Genomic DNA, 14786 nt, shown 5'->3' on the forward strand with positions numbered 1-14786 from the left:
AAAAAAAAAAAAAAAAAAAAAAGAGGGGGAGAGAGAGTCCCTTAGTTACGTGTATCACATAGGTACTGACTCTTCAGCTATTTGTCGAAAAGCAAATCTGGAAAGAGAGATGCAATAATGAGACCTGAATAAGTTGTCAGGTAGTGTGTGAATATGTAGTGTTTTCTGCATGAGCTGCAAAAGGAGTTGGACCCTGTATGTTTCTTAATGATCAGGAGATCTGATGGTGAAGAATGATCCCATTGAACTGGATTTTCTCTGAATTAAGGACAAAAGAGAGGGGCTTTGTCTCTGAGTTATGATGTGAAAGCTTAGATGAAGTAAATTAAATTTTTGTTTTAATACTTACATTGACATAAGATTCTAAGCATGCGTGCAAGTCCTTGTTGAAAAGCTGCACTTCGTGAATTGTAATTCAGAACTTGCCTTTGAAAATGCTGAGGTAGGCGTGGAAATGAAGTCAGCTTAACCTATTAAAATGTGTCTCTGAGGTATGGAGGAAAAGTAATCTTCTGCTTTTTGACAGAGAAGCACTGCACATTTGTGGTACGCTCTACCAGGTGTGCTTAGCATGCTGTAGGGTTCATAGTAAAAATGTTGGGAGTTCAATAGTAAATGCAATAGCATCACCTTGTGGTTAGTCAGAATATAATATTCCTTCACAGAGGCACTCAAGATTTTCCTGAGGCCGCTTGTGAAACCATGGTGTTTATACACACTTAAAAAAAATCAGCTATGTTTTTCATAAACAGATATGTGTAGAAAGTGTGTATATAGCATGCAAGTATACAAGGGTATATGCGTGTATATATATATATTTTTTTTTTTAACGAATTGAAGTATGTTTCTCTTTGAACCTCCTATGTGCAGGTGACTGCTGGGATAGTCTTGCACAGATTCATACCAAGTCTGAAAAGTTCAGAGGTTTCTCTAAGATTCTGAAATCTTAACAGCTTATGTGGACTTGCATAACAAGCTTGATGTATTAATGTCAATTTTAGTCTGATTAATGTTAACTACATGTTCAGTATAAAACGTTTATAAGTCTTGATGTAGTATTTTCAAGCAAACTGGGTATTATTATTTCATGTGTGCTTTCCCTGGTTCACTTTTGTTTATGTTTGCAAGGTATACCTGAAGAGATAAATATCTGTATATCTTTCCCATGTGGTGATAGTGAGAGTAGTTGTATATTTCTAGAAAAATGGTTAAAAAAGTTTTTTAGCATTTTTGGCTGGATATTACAGGCAGAGTTAGGGGATTAGTTTAAATTTAGTCCATATCCAAGTATACTATTTTTGCAGTATTTTGCTATACTGAGGTTCTCATTTTTTTTCTTCACATGTCTCACATGCATGCTCCTTTCTATCTTTTCAGAGGCTGCCAAAAAAATGTGCCATAGTGCCTGTGCATGAAAGAAGAGAGAAAATACAATTATTTTTTTTCAGTTACTAATCAGCAACATTTAGCACTGTAGAAGAGTGGTGATTCCCCTATTGTCATGTTTGAGTAGCCAAAAGTTTCTACCTTTGGTCTGGAGGAGTTTCTAAAAATAATTTTCCAAACTTTGGAAAGGACTCTTTTTTTCTCTGATCTTCATGTATAAACATGGTTCTGTCAGATTTCAGTCTTCCATAAAATAATTCTGTATGAATAATTCATTTTCTCCTCCTCTCTGCTGTGCAGATGCCTTATGATTAGTAATTTCTAGTAACAAGGTTATGTGATGTAAAGGTAATAGCAGGATTTGCAGACCAGCTGCCTTATTTTCACAAAATGTCTCTTGCTATGATATTGACTAGAAGTAAATGAACAGGAGGACTTATTGTAATCTTCATGTGTTTTGCACAGAAAATCGTTTTAACAAATTGGGTCTCCAAAGGTCCTTCAACTAAATCACTGGATTTATACCATGTTTCTGATGCCAGTTATGGAAGAGTTTATTCCTGTCCACTAGACCAAAGCTATTCTTTTTGATGCTTCTGGGATCTCCAGCTTAAGTATATGCTACACTACCCGCGGTTCATTATTTGGCTACTTTCCTCTGAGCCTGGTGTGATGTAAATGTGGATTTTGTAGCAGTGACTCCACAGAGCTGCTGAGTGCAGTATTCCTAGTAATTACTCCAGGCCGCAGCTTGGTTCAACTTATGAACACAGAAACTGAAGTGAGGAACAGCTTGGTTATGTTATTCTACTGAGAACTCCATAGTTCATGTAGATAATGTTTTTGAAGTAATTCGATTTCTAGACAGAAAACTGTTACAGTAATATAGATTATTTAGGCTATAGGAGTAACTATTTCTAAAAATGTCTAATTTAATAATAAAACCAGAACAAAGTAGAACTTCTGTCCCTATTTATCATCTTGTCAAATGAGTTTACCTGTTTCCCTCTCTATCATTGCCGTTGAGCTGAAAGAGAGAAGGGAGTGGAGGAGTGGAGCAGCAGCCTTATACTCTTTAGAGAGTAAGATTCCTGGTAGGGAATTGGTTCTGATTTTTGTATTTCTGCAGAAGGTCAAGTTTGTAGTGATTTTTAAACCAACACATTTTACCTGGTGGTGAATGAAGAGCATGTCAGCTGTTGACGTGCTAGCATGTTAGATTGTAGTAGCCTGTTCTTATATGCAGTCTCCATTCACAAAGTATTCCTCTTTTGAACTCTTTACTGTAGTACTTTACCTTACTATAAGTATCTTTTAATGCTTTATTTTTTCTAGGAGCAGAATAATACACTGCAGAATTTATGCAAGAAAATGAAAGAAGTGGAGGTGGAACACACTGGCTGTGCTGAACTGTTGAGGCGTCAGGCTACTGAGCTTGAATGTAGTGCTGAACGGGAGCAGCGACTTAAACAAGAACTTGAAGTAAGACTTTTAGACTATTACTGTTAGTTTCAACATGCTCTGACAAGCTGAGCAATTTCAGTTTTGAGGGATGGAACCTTCCAGTTAGGCTGTGAATTCTATGTACTGGATTAACAAAGTGTTGAATATGAGTTTCTTGCTGAAAAGACTGGACAGGCAAATGCCACTTACACTGTCTGACTTGAGACTGATGTTTGAACAGCAGATTGGGAAAAGCTTATGCAAACATGAAAACAAGGCTAGCTTTGCTTTAGGAACTATATACATTTTCCCCTAACCTCTTAGTTTGTCTACCTTTGTATCTTTTGGTCTTAAGAACAAATTTTGAGAATGAGTGCATTTGCAATGGAAAATATATTGGAGCTGAAAAAGTCACCAGATGTCGTGCTAGGTAGAGAGAATTGCATACTGGAAGATCACAGCGGTGTTAAAGCAGCCTCTTCCTGTCTAGACTTGAATCTACAAGTAGTTATATTTTGGCTGTCTGTCGAGTAACACCTGTCTCAAGTTTTGAAGACTGATAATGTGCTTCTTTTACTGAACTGCTCATTCTCTCCTAAGTTTTAATGTTTTGTTTCTCCACAAATAGGCTTTGTAGTAACTGTGTTATCTGTATGTACTATCTGGACCAAGACTTTCTTGGTAGAACATTTGTCACTCCAGAAAGGCAGTGACATAGTGAGCAGATGATTCTTTATCCTGATACATGTTTTCTACCAAATGCATCTTTAAATGTTTTCTGCAATTCATTTTCAAGAATGGGCACTTGCAGGATACTAGCACACCTAAAGGAATAAATGACATACACTTTTCAACTGTGTTTCACAGAATCACAGAATCCTAGGGATTGGAAGGGACCTCAAAAGATCAACTAGTCCAACCCCCCTGCCAGAGGAGGATCACCTAGAGCACATCACACAGGAACTTGTCCAGGCAGGTTTTGAATGTCTCCAGCGAGGGGGACTCCACAACCTCTCTGGGCAGCCTGTTCCAGTGCTCTGTTATTTTTCCCTTAAAGGCAAAAGAAGTGTTTAAAGCATTGATTGATAGGTATGTAGGGCCTTGCATTAAAGATGAAGTACAAAAGAAAATTCCTACAGGGAAGATCAAACTCTTCAACTAAAACCACTGACTTATTGACCAAGAAGGTAGACTTTTGTGCCCTCAAAGAGATCTCTGGGAAATCTATTGTCAGGTATTGTGAGCTGCACATTTTTTGGTCTAGGCAGAATCACCTTCAGTTGGAAAGTGCTATGCACTGTCAAGTTCCAACAGCTCTTTTAAAAGGAAATATTTTTGCATCCAAGTACATGAAAAAGGGCCTGTTTTGTTCCTTCATGGATTTTAGTATATTTAAGTAGGACTCGAGAACCAAGGCAGCAAATTATTTCTCTTTCTAAATATGTTGTTTGGGTGTGCTCACTCTGTACATTTGAATAGGAACTACTCAGTTCCTTGAAAATATATTAACTGCTGTGGCCTGGTGGTTATTTTATCAGGGAATGCTATCTATTAACTGCAAAGAGCTAAGATATTTTCTTTGTTGCATAGTTTTTATTAGATTATTCTACCTTATTGAATCTCTTAATAATGTTGTTAGAAAACAACATATTCAGACTACAGAAAAATCCAGTCTCATGGTACTTGTTGTAAGTACAGATATTTAACCAGTAGTTAAGGAATGTATGTGATTGAACTTCTTCCATTCAGAGGTTTAAGCAAATTAGCACAAATCCCTGTGAAATAGAAAAAAAGTCTTTTAGACTGCAATGTGTATGCTTTAGTCAGCTTGCATCTCACTTCACCATCTCAAAAGTAAATTGTATGTAAGTGTCTGAAAGGGCCTACAATAATAACATATTCATTCTGTACTTCAAGTCCAAGAGATGAGGATCTCTGAAAATACCTTTATTCTTTAAGAAGCAAAAGCACCAGATATTTTAAACTTTCAGTATTGATTACTGTATACAGTATTCGTTACTGTAGACTTCATACTGGATAGTAGACTCAAACACAGAAGTTTGTGACAGCAGCATCAACTGCGTCTTACCAGGTACCAATACTCTGCATGACCATTTGTGCAGAACTTATTTTGCCTTTTCTGTGGTCATGAAAGACTAGGCATTATGAATTTGAAAAGTCAGTTTAATAAAGTCTGTCTGTTTGAAGTTGCTCTCTTGCCCATAATCCTCTCCCAAAAATAGATATACTGAGGAACAGTTTAACATGAACAGAGTTTGAAATCTAATCGCAACCTTTCTTTGATTTATAGATTTGTCATTCCTCCTCCTCTGTTAGCTGTGGAGCTCAATCAGGCAGAGGTGTTGTCTGTCCTTCATGCTGAAACAGTAGGAAGACCACAGCCAGAGGGGCCAGATGAACTGCTCTTCACCTCTGTAGCTTACTTTTTTGAATTTGGACTATGACTTTTTAAAAGGCCATGCTGCATTTCCAAGTACAAAGAAGTGTTTTTGTGAAGTTTGGAGGTTGTTGGGGTTTAAACACGTTGCTGCCAATAGAATTTCCTCCTCTGCTCTAACAGCTGTGTCACTAGCATTCTAGCCTCTGTGGATGTTATTCTTAGTTGCCAAATTCTTCCCATATATTGTGGAAGAGACATTACAGGAGGGTGCTAAAACTTGGACAGTAATTTTCACTGTGTGTCTCGTCTTGTGGTTTTGGTCATCTGGTGTAACTCTCACACAGTTCTGTGGTATTCTAGCTGTCAATTTAAAGCTCCTCCTTCTATGGGAATAAGCATTACCCATGTAAGAAATATGGATTAAGTTCTGATAACTTCCAGCTGTGGTTAAATACCACTCTTATTTTTGCCTATGATATTAGTGTTTGAGATGGATTTCTATTCAGATACAGAAGCCTTACACCCCAAACACAGTGAGCTGAAATTTTTCTTGAAATAGACCCTATATTTCTTTATTTCTCTTAATGGAATTTTTAGCCTATGGATGGAAGCTTGGGGTTCGGGGGAAGATGGACATGCGAGACCCGTCTTACTTCAGTTTTCACGCAGAATACCTTATGTTAATGTGCATTTGGTTAGAAAATGTCTGTTTTAAGTTCTTTATGATGGCAGCAAATTTCTGAAGGTGATTTGTGTGAAGGATAGTGTAATTCTAATTAAAAGGCAATCTTGTAAGTAAGTTTTTTGTTACATACTTTTTGTTATACAATCTTTTGTCATACATGACTTCTTGATAGGCAGTGAGTATGATTTTTTTTTATTTCACAAAGCTGTTCCTTTACTACACTCTGCTGGGCATAAGGGAGAAGTTCATGGGAAAATATGCATGTTTCAGCAATGAAAGGTTATAATAAATTTAGATTACGTTTCTTTTTGTATGATGGCACTCTTAGGAAGATCTATATTTAATAGACTATAGTATGAAGAAAGGAAAGTGAAAAAAGTATGCCCCCTCTCCCCCTTTATTTTTAAAAAAGATTAGTCTGGTTTTCTAGCTTTAGTCTGGTTTCTAGTACATGTCTCGTTTCTGAAATTAGAAAGTAAGAGAGAGAATAATGGCAAGTTTCTGTGGACTTATCAGTTGAAAGGTAGCTGTTAGTACAGTATCTAACCTGCCAGCTCTTTGCTTTGCAGGGATGCCAATGTGGTGTGCTGTTGCATGGGCATGGAGTTCTTGGAACACACACTGTTACAGAAAAATGTTTTTATTGAACTCATCAAGATACTACCATTTACGATAATCAGTTTCCTGGAACCAGTGTATTTTATTTTAGGCTTTTACTCCATTGCTTTGGAAAGATGATTTCTTGGAAGATGTAGAGAAATGTGTATATAAAGAAAGTGTTTCTTATGTGTCTAGCTGCCAAAAAGCTTGGTGGGAAAGCTATTTGACAAACAGTGGAGGAAAGGGGATTATGTTTTTTACCATGAGAAACAGAATGATTAGTTCATAAATTTCAAACTCATTGTTTTGCTCACAGAAATGTAGTGATTTTCTGGTTTTTGTTTTATGTGTTTGAGGCTGCCAACTCCTATTAAGCTGAAGCTCAAGGTCTCTGAAAGTTTTTAAGCCTCTCTCATGAGGCCTGAAAAATGTCCCATAACTTGGTTGATTTTACTTCTGAGACTGAATATGCTGCCATACTTCTGAGACTTTGAGTTGCCATTTAAAGACCATTCCCTTAGCTTTCACATTCCCTTTCCTGCTCCCCCACCTGTAAGACCTTTTCATGTCCTGCTAAATATGTCATCTTCTGCTTGCTTCAGCAGCACACGTACCAAAATTGGAATGATACAGAGAAGATTAGTATAGTCCCTGCACAAGGATGACATATGAATCCGTGAAGTGTTCCCTATTTTTTTTGCAAAAAATAGGCAGTGTCAGATGGCATTAGTGAGCACACCTGTGGGAGGTGCATCCACGTAGAGGAACTCCTCAGCTTAGTGACAGAGCTCTGGGACGAGGTGAGTAGGTTGAGGAGTATCAGGGAGTGCAAGAGAGAGAGACTCGTGGAATTGCCCCGTGCCTTCCCTGGAACAGGTCCAACAGGCAGACAGGATGTGTGATCCCCTATCTTCTCTCCAGCTGCTGAATACAGTGACTTAAAAGGTAGGGAGCCATGGCCACAAGTTCCTGCCTAGTGCATCAGGTGTGCCTCCTACTTCCTTACTGCTTCACTTTCCCAGGTGCCCAAGTATAGCAGGTATGAGGCTCTACAAGTGGAACTGAGCAATAATGAGGATTTCATCTCGCTTGGAGGTGTCATTGAGGTTAAGTCGGCCTCTTCCCTGTGTCAAAATGCTTCTATGAAGAAAAAAGATGGGTCATTGTCATAGGACACTCCCTTCTGCAAGGAACAGAAGGCCCAATATGCAGATCAGACAATTCTTAGGGAAGTCTGTTGCTTCCCTGGAGCCCAGCTAAAGATCATGTGGTTTGGGCGTAACCAACAGCAAAGAATGAGCCACGTGGCCTCTCACTCACCTCCCCCTCACTCCTGCCAGCTGTGTGATGGGGAGGACAAAAGGCAGCTAGAAGCATTGTGGGTTGAGACAGGCCAAGGAGCGTTCATTCACCAGTTACGGTGACAGGCAAACCAGACTCAACTTGGGGAAAAAATAATAGTCTAATTTATCACAAATCAGATGCACAAAGGACAAAGATGAAACAAAGAACAGTGCTCAAATACTTTACCCCACCCCTCCTTTCTTACTGGGCCCAAATTACTTTGTTCCTAATTTCTCTGCCTCCTTTGCCGCAGCGGCACAGGGGGACAGGGGATGGGGGTTCAAAGCTGGTCCACAGTCTGTTGTTTCCTGTCGCTCCCTGCTCTGCGGGGTAGGATTCCTCGCAGTCTTTTCCTGCTTCCCCAGGGGGTCCCTCCCATGGGAGAGTCCTTCACAAACCTCTCTGACATGAGTCCTTCACACGAGGTACAGTCTCTCAGGAGCAGACTGCTCCATCACGGGCTGCCCACAGAGTCACAGACTGCTTCAGGAACAGTCACCTCCACTGGCAGAGTCCTCCATGGCTGCAGATTCAACTCCACAGGCTGCAGGTCCACGTCTGCCCCATCATGCTCCTTCAGGGAATGCTCTGCCATGCTCCTTCATGGGTTGTGGGGGGACAGCCTGCTGTCTCACCAGGGACTGCAAGGGAGCTTCTGCTTGGGCACCTTGTCCCCCTCCTTTCTCACTGACCTTGGTTACTTCTGCTCCAGCACTGCTCTCAACTCTGCTCTCCAACTCTTCTTCTGCTCTCAGGTCTTATATCAATTCTTTTATATGTTAATTGAAGAGGTGCATCTGTTGTCTTTCTAATGGCTGGCTCCTGACCAGCTGGTTTGGAGTCAGAGGAGCGTTTCAGCTTCTTACAGGAGCCACCCCTGGTGTCCCTTCCCAGCTACCAAAAACCTGCCAAACCCAACCAGCACAGATGTGAAGAGAAAGCTTCCTGTGCTGTTGTGGCCCTTGGATTATTAGCAATTATTGGTTTTTCAGGTAGGTACTGATGAAGTTGCAGCAAGAGATCCGAGGGCAATCGAGAGACTTCAGGGCCTTGTGTTGGCTTGTTAATAAATGAGAAGCACAAGCAGTGTTCCCCTCTATTCCTGCAGTTGCAGGGAATGATGAGGGAACAGGAAGAGCCAGCAGATCAATACTGTGTTCTGAGCTTGGTGTTACTGGCAGAATTTTGTTATTTTTTTTGGTCATAGGTCAGTCTATACAACATCAGGCTTGCTGGCGACAGGTAGGGTATGCTTGTCTCAGAGGGGGAAAGGGATCTTTGCACAGGAGTAATCAAGGCTTGTCAGAGGACTTTTAAGCTAGATTTGAAGGGGAAAGGGAGAAAACCAGGCTTGCTAGAGATAAGCCTGGGGTGGCACACCAGCATTTGTGGGACAGTGCGCTAATGAGGTCCTTCAGTCTACCATATTAGTGAAGGTAGAGGATGGAGATCTATGTGACAGCAAAGGTACAAGGGATGTTGGTGTGTTAGAAACCACAAAAGCACCTTAGAATGGTCATGGAGGAATGAGGACTTCTCCTTCCAGAAGGATGGTGGAATCAACAGCCCAAATGCTATGCATCTATACCACTGTATATAGCATGGGCAACATGCAGGAGGAGTTGGAAGCCATTGTGCAGTAGGAAAATTTTTATACAGTTGCCGTCATGGAAACATGGTGGGATGGCTTGCACAACTGGACTGCTACAATGAATGGCTACAAACCGTTTGAAAGGGATAGGCAAGGAGGGAGAATTGATGGGGTGGCCGTGTATGTTAAGGAGTATTTTGATTGTCTAGAGCTCAGTGAGGGTGATTGGGTGTTTATGGGTAGGAATCAGGGGTAGGGCCAACAAGATGTGGTAGGAGTCTGTTGTAGACCACTCAACCAGGATGAAGAAGCAGATTAAATATTCTATAAGCAGCTGTGAGAGGTCTCACAATTGCTAGACCTTTTTCTGGTGAGGGGAGCCAATCAGGGAGAGTGTCTGCTGGACCTACTGCTTGCAAGCAGAGAGGGTTGATGTGATGGTTGGAGACCCTCTTGAGCATAGTGATCGTGAAATGAGAGTTCTCTGTTCTCGGAGAAGTAAAGAGGGGATTCAGCAGAGTCAACACCTTGGACTTCCAGAGGACAAACCCTGGCCTGTTTAGGAGGCTGGTTGACAGAGTCCTTTGGGAGGCAGTCCTGAAGGGCAGAGGAGTCCAGGAAGACTGGACAATCTTCAAGAAGGAAATCTTAAAGGTGCAGGAGCAGGCCTCATGGGCTGAAAGGTGATTCAGAGGAGAAGGCTGGCCTGGCTGAACAGAGAGCTTTGGCAGGAACTCAGGAAAAAACTGAGAGTTGATGACCTTTGGAAGAGGGGGTAGGCAACTCCAGAGGAGCTACAAAGATGTCATGAGGCTAGACAGGGAGAAAATCAGAAGTGCCAAAGTCCAGCTAGAACTTAATCTGACTACTGCTGTGAAAGACAATTAAAAATGCTTATTTAAATATGTTAGCAACAAAAAGAGGACTAAGGAGAATCTCCATCCCTTACTGGATGGGAGGAACAAATGACAAACACAGTGACAAATAATGAGGAAAAGGCTGACCTACTTAATGCCTTCTTTGCCTCAGTCTTTAGTAGTAAGACCAGTTGTTCTTGGGGTACCCAGCTCCCTGGGCTGGAAGACAGGAGTGGGGAGCAGAATGAAGCCCCTATAATCCAAGGGGAAGTGTTCAGCAACCTGCTACACCACTCAGACACACACAAGTCTATGGGTGTGGATGGAATCCACCAGGGATACTGAGGAAGCTGGCAGAATTATTCACCAAGCCACTTTCCATGATTTACCAGCAGTTCTGGTAAACAGGGTAACCAGGCTAAGCCAGGCTAACCTGGCTAACCAGGGAGGTCCCAGTTGACTGGAGGCTAGCAATTGTGATGCCCATCTACAAGAAGGGCTGGAAGGAATATTTAGGGAACCACAGGTCTGTCAGACTGACCTTGGTGCTGGGGAAGGTCATGGAACAGATAATCTTGAGTAGACATACAGGACACACAGGTGATCAGGCTCACTCAGCATGGGTTTATGAAAGCCAGGTGCTGCTTGACTAACTTCACCTCCCTCTATGACAAGGTGACCCACCTACTGGATGAGGGAAAGGCTGTGATGTTGTCTACCCAGGTTTTAATAAAGCCTTTGACACAGTTTCCCACATAATTTTCCTGTAGAACCAGGCTGCTACTGGCTTGGACTGGTGTACATTGTGCTGGGTAAGATACTGGCTGAATGACTGGGCCCAAAGAGTTGTGGTGACTGGAGTTAAATCCAGTTGGTGGCAGGTCACAAGTGGTGTTCCCTATGGGTCAGTGTTGGAGCAAGTTCTATTTAATATCTTTATCTATGATCTGGACAAGAAGATCGAGTACATCCTCAGTAAGTTTGCAGATGACACTGGAATTAGGAGTGTTGATCTGCTTGAGGTCTTGAACCTGATCTACCACTACCATGGTTGGTTCTTCACTCTTGCATTCTCCCTTTGTCTGCTGTGCCTTGGGTGGTGTGGCTTGAGCACCTGTCAGTGAAGACTGGGACAAAAAAGTCATGGAGTGCCTCAGCCATCTCCATAGTCTGGGTAACCAGGTCTCCTATTTCCTTCCAGAGAGGGCCCCCATTTTCCCTAGTCATCCTTTTATCATCTGCATACTTATAGAAGCTTTTCTTGTCAGATTGAATTCTGTCAGGGCTTGCTTTTGTGTTTGTCTAGGAGGTCCTTGCTCATCCATGCAGGCCTCTGAGCGTTTTTGCCTGACTTCCTCTTGGTCGGGATGCATCACTCTTGAGCATGGAGGAGGTGATCCTTGAATATTAATTAGCTTTCTTGGGCTCCTCTTTCCTCCAGGGCTTTATTCCGTAGTACTCTACCAAACAGGTCCCTGAAGAGGCTGAAGTCTGCTCTCCTGAGGTCCAGAGCAGGGAGCTTGCTGTGTGCCCTCCTTGCTGCCCTGAGGATCTTGAACTCTGCCACTTTGTGATCACTGCAGCCAAGACTGACATACAGACTTTCTTTCTGAGAGGAGCTTCCTCTTTATCATCTACTATGTCATCATATTATTCAAGTCAAGTTTGAAGGCTGGTCACTCCTAACCCACTGCCAGACTGAAGTTGTTTCAATACTGTCTTATGTAGCTTTCACCAGGAGTTAATAACTAGTCACAAGTTAGTCTTGTCTATGTATAAAGTAACAGTGTCTGTTCATGTACTGATAAGGGTTTCACCAGCTACTGAGCATAAGAACCAAACAGGACAGCTTTTTCCCCTTGTGGTGCTGAACTGTAGAAAGGGAGAAGAGTTCTGATGGGTTTGCCAGCTGCAATTCCATTGGTGATTGGAATGGACTTGGAGTTTATCCAAAGGCAACCAAACTTTATAAGTTAAGTAGTCCTTGTTGTCTTTACTTTTTTATTTGTAACCGACAGGACCTCTGCCCCAGTTTAAGATTGAGAAGTAGTCCTGCCACCCTATTGAGTGGACTCACCACCCACTTGGTAGAATTTGTTAAGGTAAAACAAAAAATATTGACAGTGTGACTGCTGCCCAAGGCCTCGCCCACTGGCTCACGTTGGGCAAACTGCTTGCTCCAAAGTGGGGAGCCTTCAGTATGATATACCCTCAAATTGACTTCACCCAAAAAGGGAGGCACTTTGCATCATTCCACATGATGTGGTGACATGCGAATTGGGCTCAGTTTGCAGTGGATGTGTGTAAATGCTGTTGGGAACTTTCTGAGTGAGCAGGTTGAATAAATGTGCTGGAGGAAGTGGTGGGACAAAAATGGGAGTCTCACGCTGGACTTGATGATAGGTGGATGAACCACCTTTACTTGCCTCGGAACATACATCTCTATGCTCAGTAAATAACCTAAAGCCAAGTGTATGGCTTATTTTGTAGCCCCCATGCCAATGTAGTTGTTTGTCTGGGTTGTTCAAGTCAAGTATGGCTCCTCTATCATAAATGAGACATGTTACACTAGACTTCGTGTCCTGGAAATGTTTAGAGTGAAGATTGACTGCATTTGGTCATGCTGAAGGAACATTAATTCAGCAGTTAAGAATTGTTTGTAGTTAAGTAACTGTAGTTACTAAAAGGTTGTGTATTATCTGGACAGGAGGTGGCTCCACCTTACCATGATCAAGAGGCATCAGCATTTCTTACACTAGGTGGAAGTGGTCAGCTCATGTCCCAAAGATGTGTTTGGAACTGACCTCCTGATTTGATTTATGAGTCACAGGGAAATGTTTTTAAGTAAGAAGAATTAAGATATTAGCCTGAATATGGAAGCACACAAACAGAGTGGGTGGATGATGATCCAGGTATGAGGAACATGTGTGTCCCCTTCACTTATAGCTTTATCTTGGCTGAGCATTTCACATAAGGATTGGATCTTATAAGCGGGGAAGTGTAAGTATTATGGGAACTTCTCAGTAAGATGGAACTGAAAAAGCTTGCAGAAGTGGTCTAAATAGAAGATGAGAAAAAATGCTTCTATTAATGTATCTAAACAGTAGCTGTTGTAACTTTTTCCTATTGTTTTCTTTGTTACTTATCAGATAAAGGGAATTTTTAGTTAAGTACAAATGTCAAATGATTATATTTTTGTGTCTGTGGCATCGCACAAATATAGGATACTGAATTTGTCTTTCACTGTGCCCCAGTTTTCACAAATATTGAGATACTGAGAACAGGTGTGAGGGGCTGAGAAAAGTGAAAACCACAAAGGCCAGTTTGGAAAATTGTATTGCAAACTGTTTGCATGTGGAAATCGTCTCCTAGAAACCACATTAGCATTGAAATGCAACAGGACACTGGTAAAACTGACTGAACATTAAGGGATTAGAGTTAACATATACTGTGGTTGCCCATGAGTTCTAAGGCTGACACTGAAGTTTTAGTAATTCTTATTTGCTGTTTCTCATAAGTCACTGTTCTATCTATGCTATCATGGAAACAGATCCCAGATATCCTTCTTCTTTCTACAAGACTGAAATTGTCTCAGCTTGAATATTAAAGGAAACTTTGGAAATTCCATGAATTTGTGTGTGATACCATACTTAAGATGTCAACCTTCATTTGTCCTGTTAGGGGTACATGGAAGTAAGGAGTGATTGAGTGTTAATAACCAGTGTTGCCAGTGTTGGATAAGGAAATGCTGTGTAACCACTGAAGAACTCACTTCTTGGATCCATCATAGAGATCCATCTCTGTGACTTGGGCCAGAGAAGAAGCTTTCCAAGTGTCACGATCCGTGACCTATTATATCTCCTTATTGGAGTGTATTAACTTATCAGGATTTGCTGAGAGATCCACACGTGGGTATCGCCTCACACAGAGGAGACAGGGGCTTATGCCCTGACTTTTTCGAGTGAATAACTGCTCAGTGCTTACTAATATTTCCAATAACAGCAACCAATCCCCAATTAGAATTTACGAAATGCACGGTTTATTGTGGGGAAAACAAAGCAATTTGGGGCAGGAGGTTCAAAAGGAGTGATTAAAACACATTAAACATATATGGGTACACCTTAGTTATTTAAGTGAGGGAAGGAGAAGGGAGGGATATGCCCGAATGGCTGGATTATACTTTCCCCTATAAGCTGGGGTAGCCGGAATTGTCTCACCACACGGTGGCGCAGGTAGGATGAGCTGGGTAGCAAAGAGGCTGCGGGCACTCCAAGCGCAGGTCGTCGCCCCCCGTAGCTGCGGCACAGCTGTTTGCAGACCCTGGAAACGCGGCGGTTTCAGCGGTGCTGTCACCGTTTGACTCAGGTCCGAGAACAATGCTCTCGATCCCCTCCCCCTCCCAGCCAGGTAGGGAAGGAGAGAGAGAAAAAGAGAGAGACTTGGCTGGATTGAAAACTAAACTACACAGCTTTAATTAAA

The 14786-nt window shown here is 41.7% G+C and overlaps 1 protein-coding gene across 1 annotated transcript in view; it reads left to right on the plus strand.

Moving 5' to 3' along the window:
* CCDC171 (coiled-coil domain containing 171) overlaps positions 1–14786 on the plus strand; it is a 144349-nt gene that overhangs the window by 11624 nt on the left and 117939 nt on the right. The window contains exon 5 of the mRNA XM_010001935.1: positions 2722–2868. Within this exon, the coding sequence (XP_010000237.1) occupies positions 2722–2868 (147 nt within the window). The remainder of the gene's footprint in view (positions 1–2721; positions 2869–14786) is intronic.

The sequence above is a fragment of the Chaetura pelagica genome, unplaced genomic scaffold (genome assembly GCF_000747805.2).
Source record: "Chaetura pelagica isolate M959 unplaced genomic scaffold, ChaPel_1.0 scaffold345, whole genome shotgun sequence".
Taxonomy (NCBI): Eukaryota; Metazoa; Chordata; class Aves; order Apodiformes; family Apodidae; genus Chaetura; species Chaetura pelagica.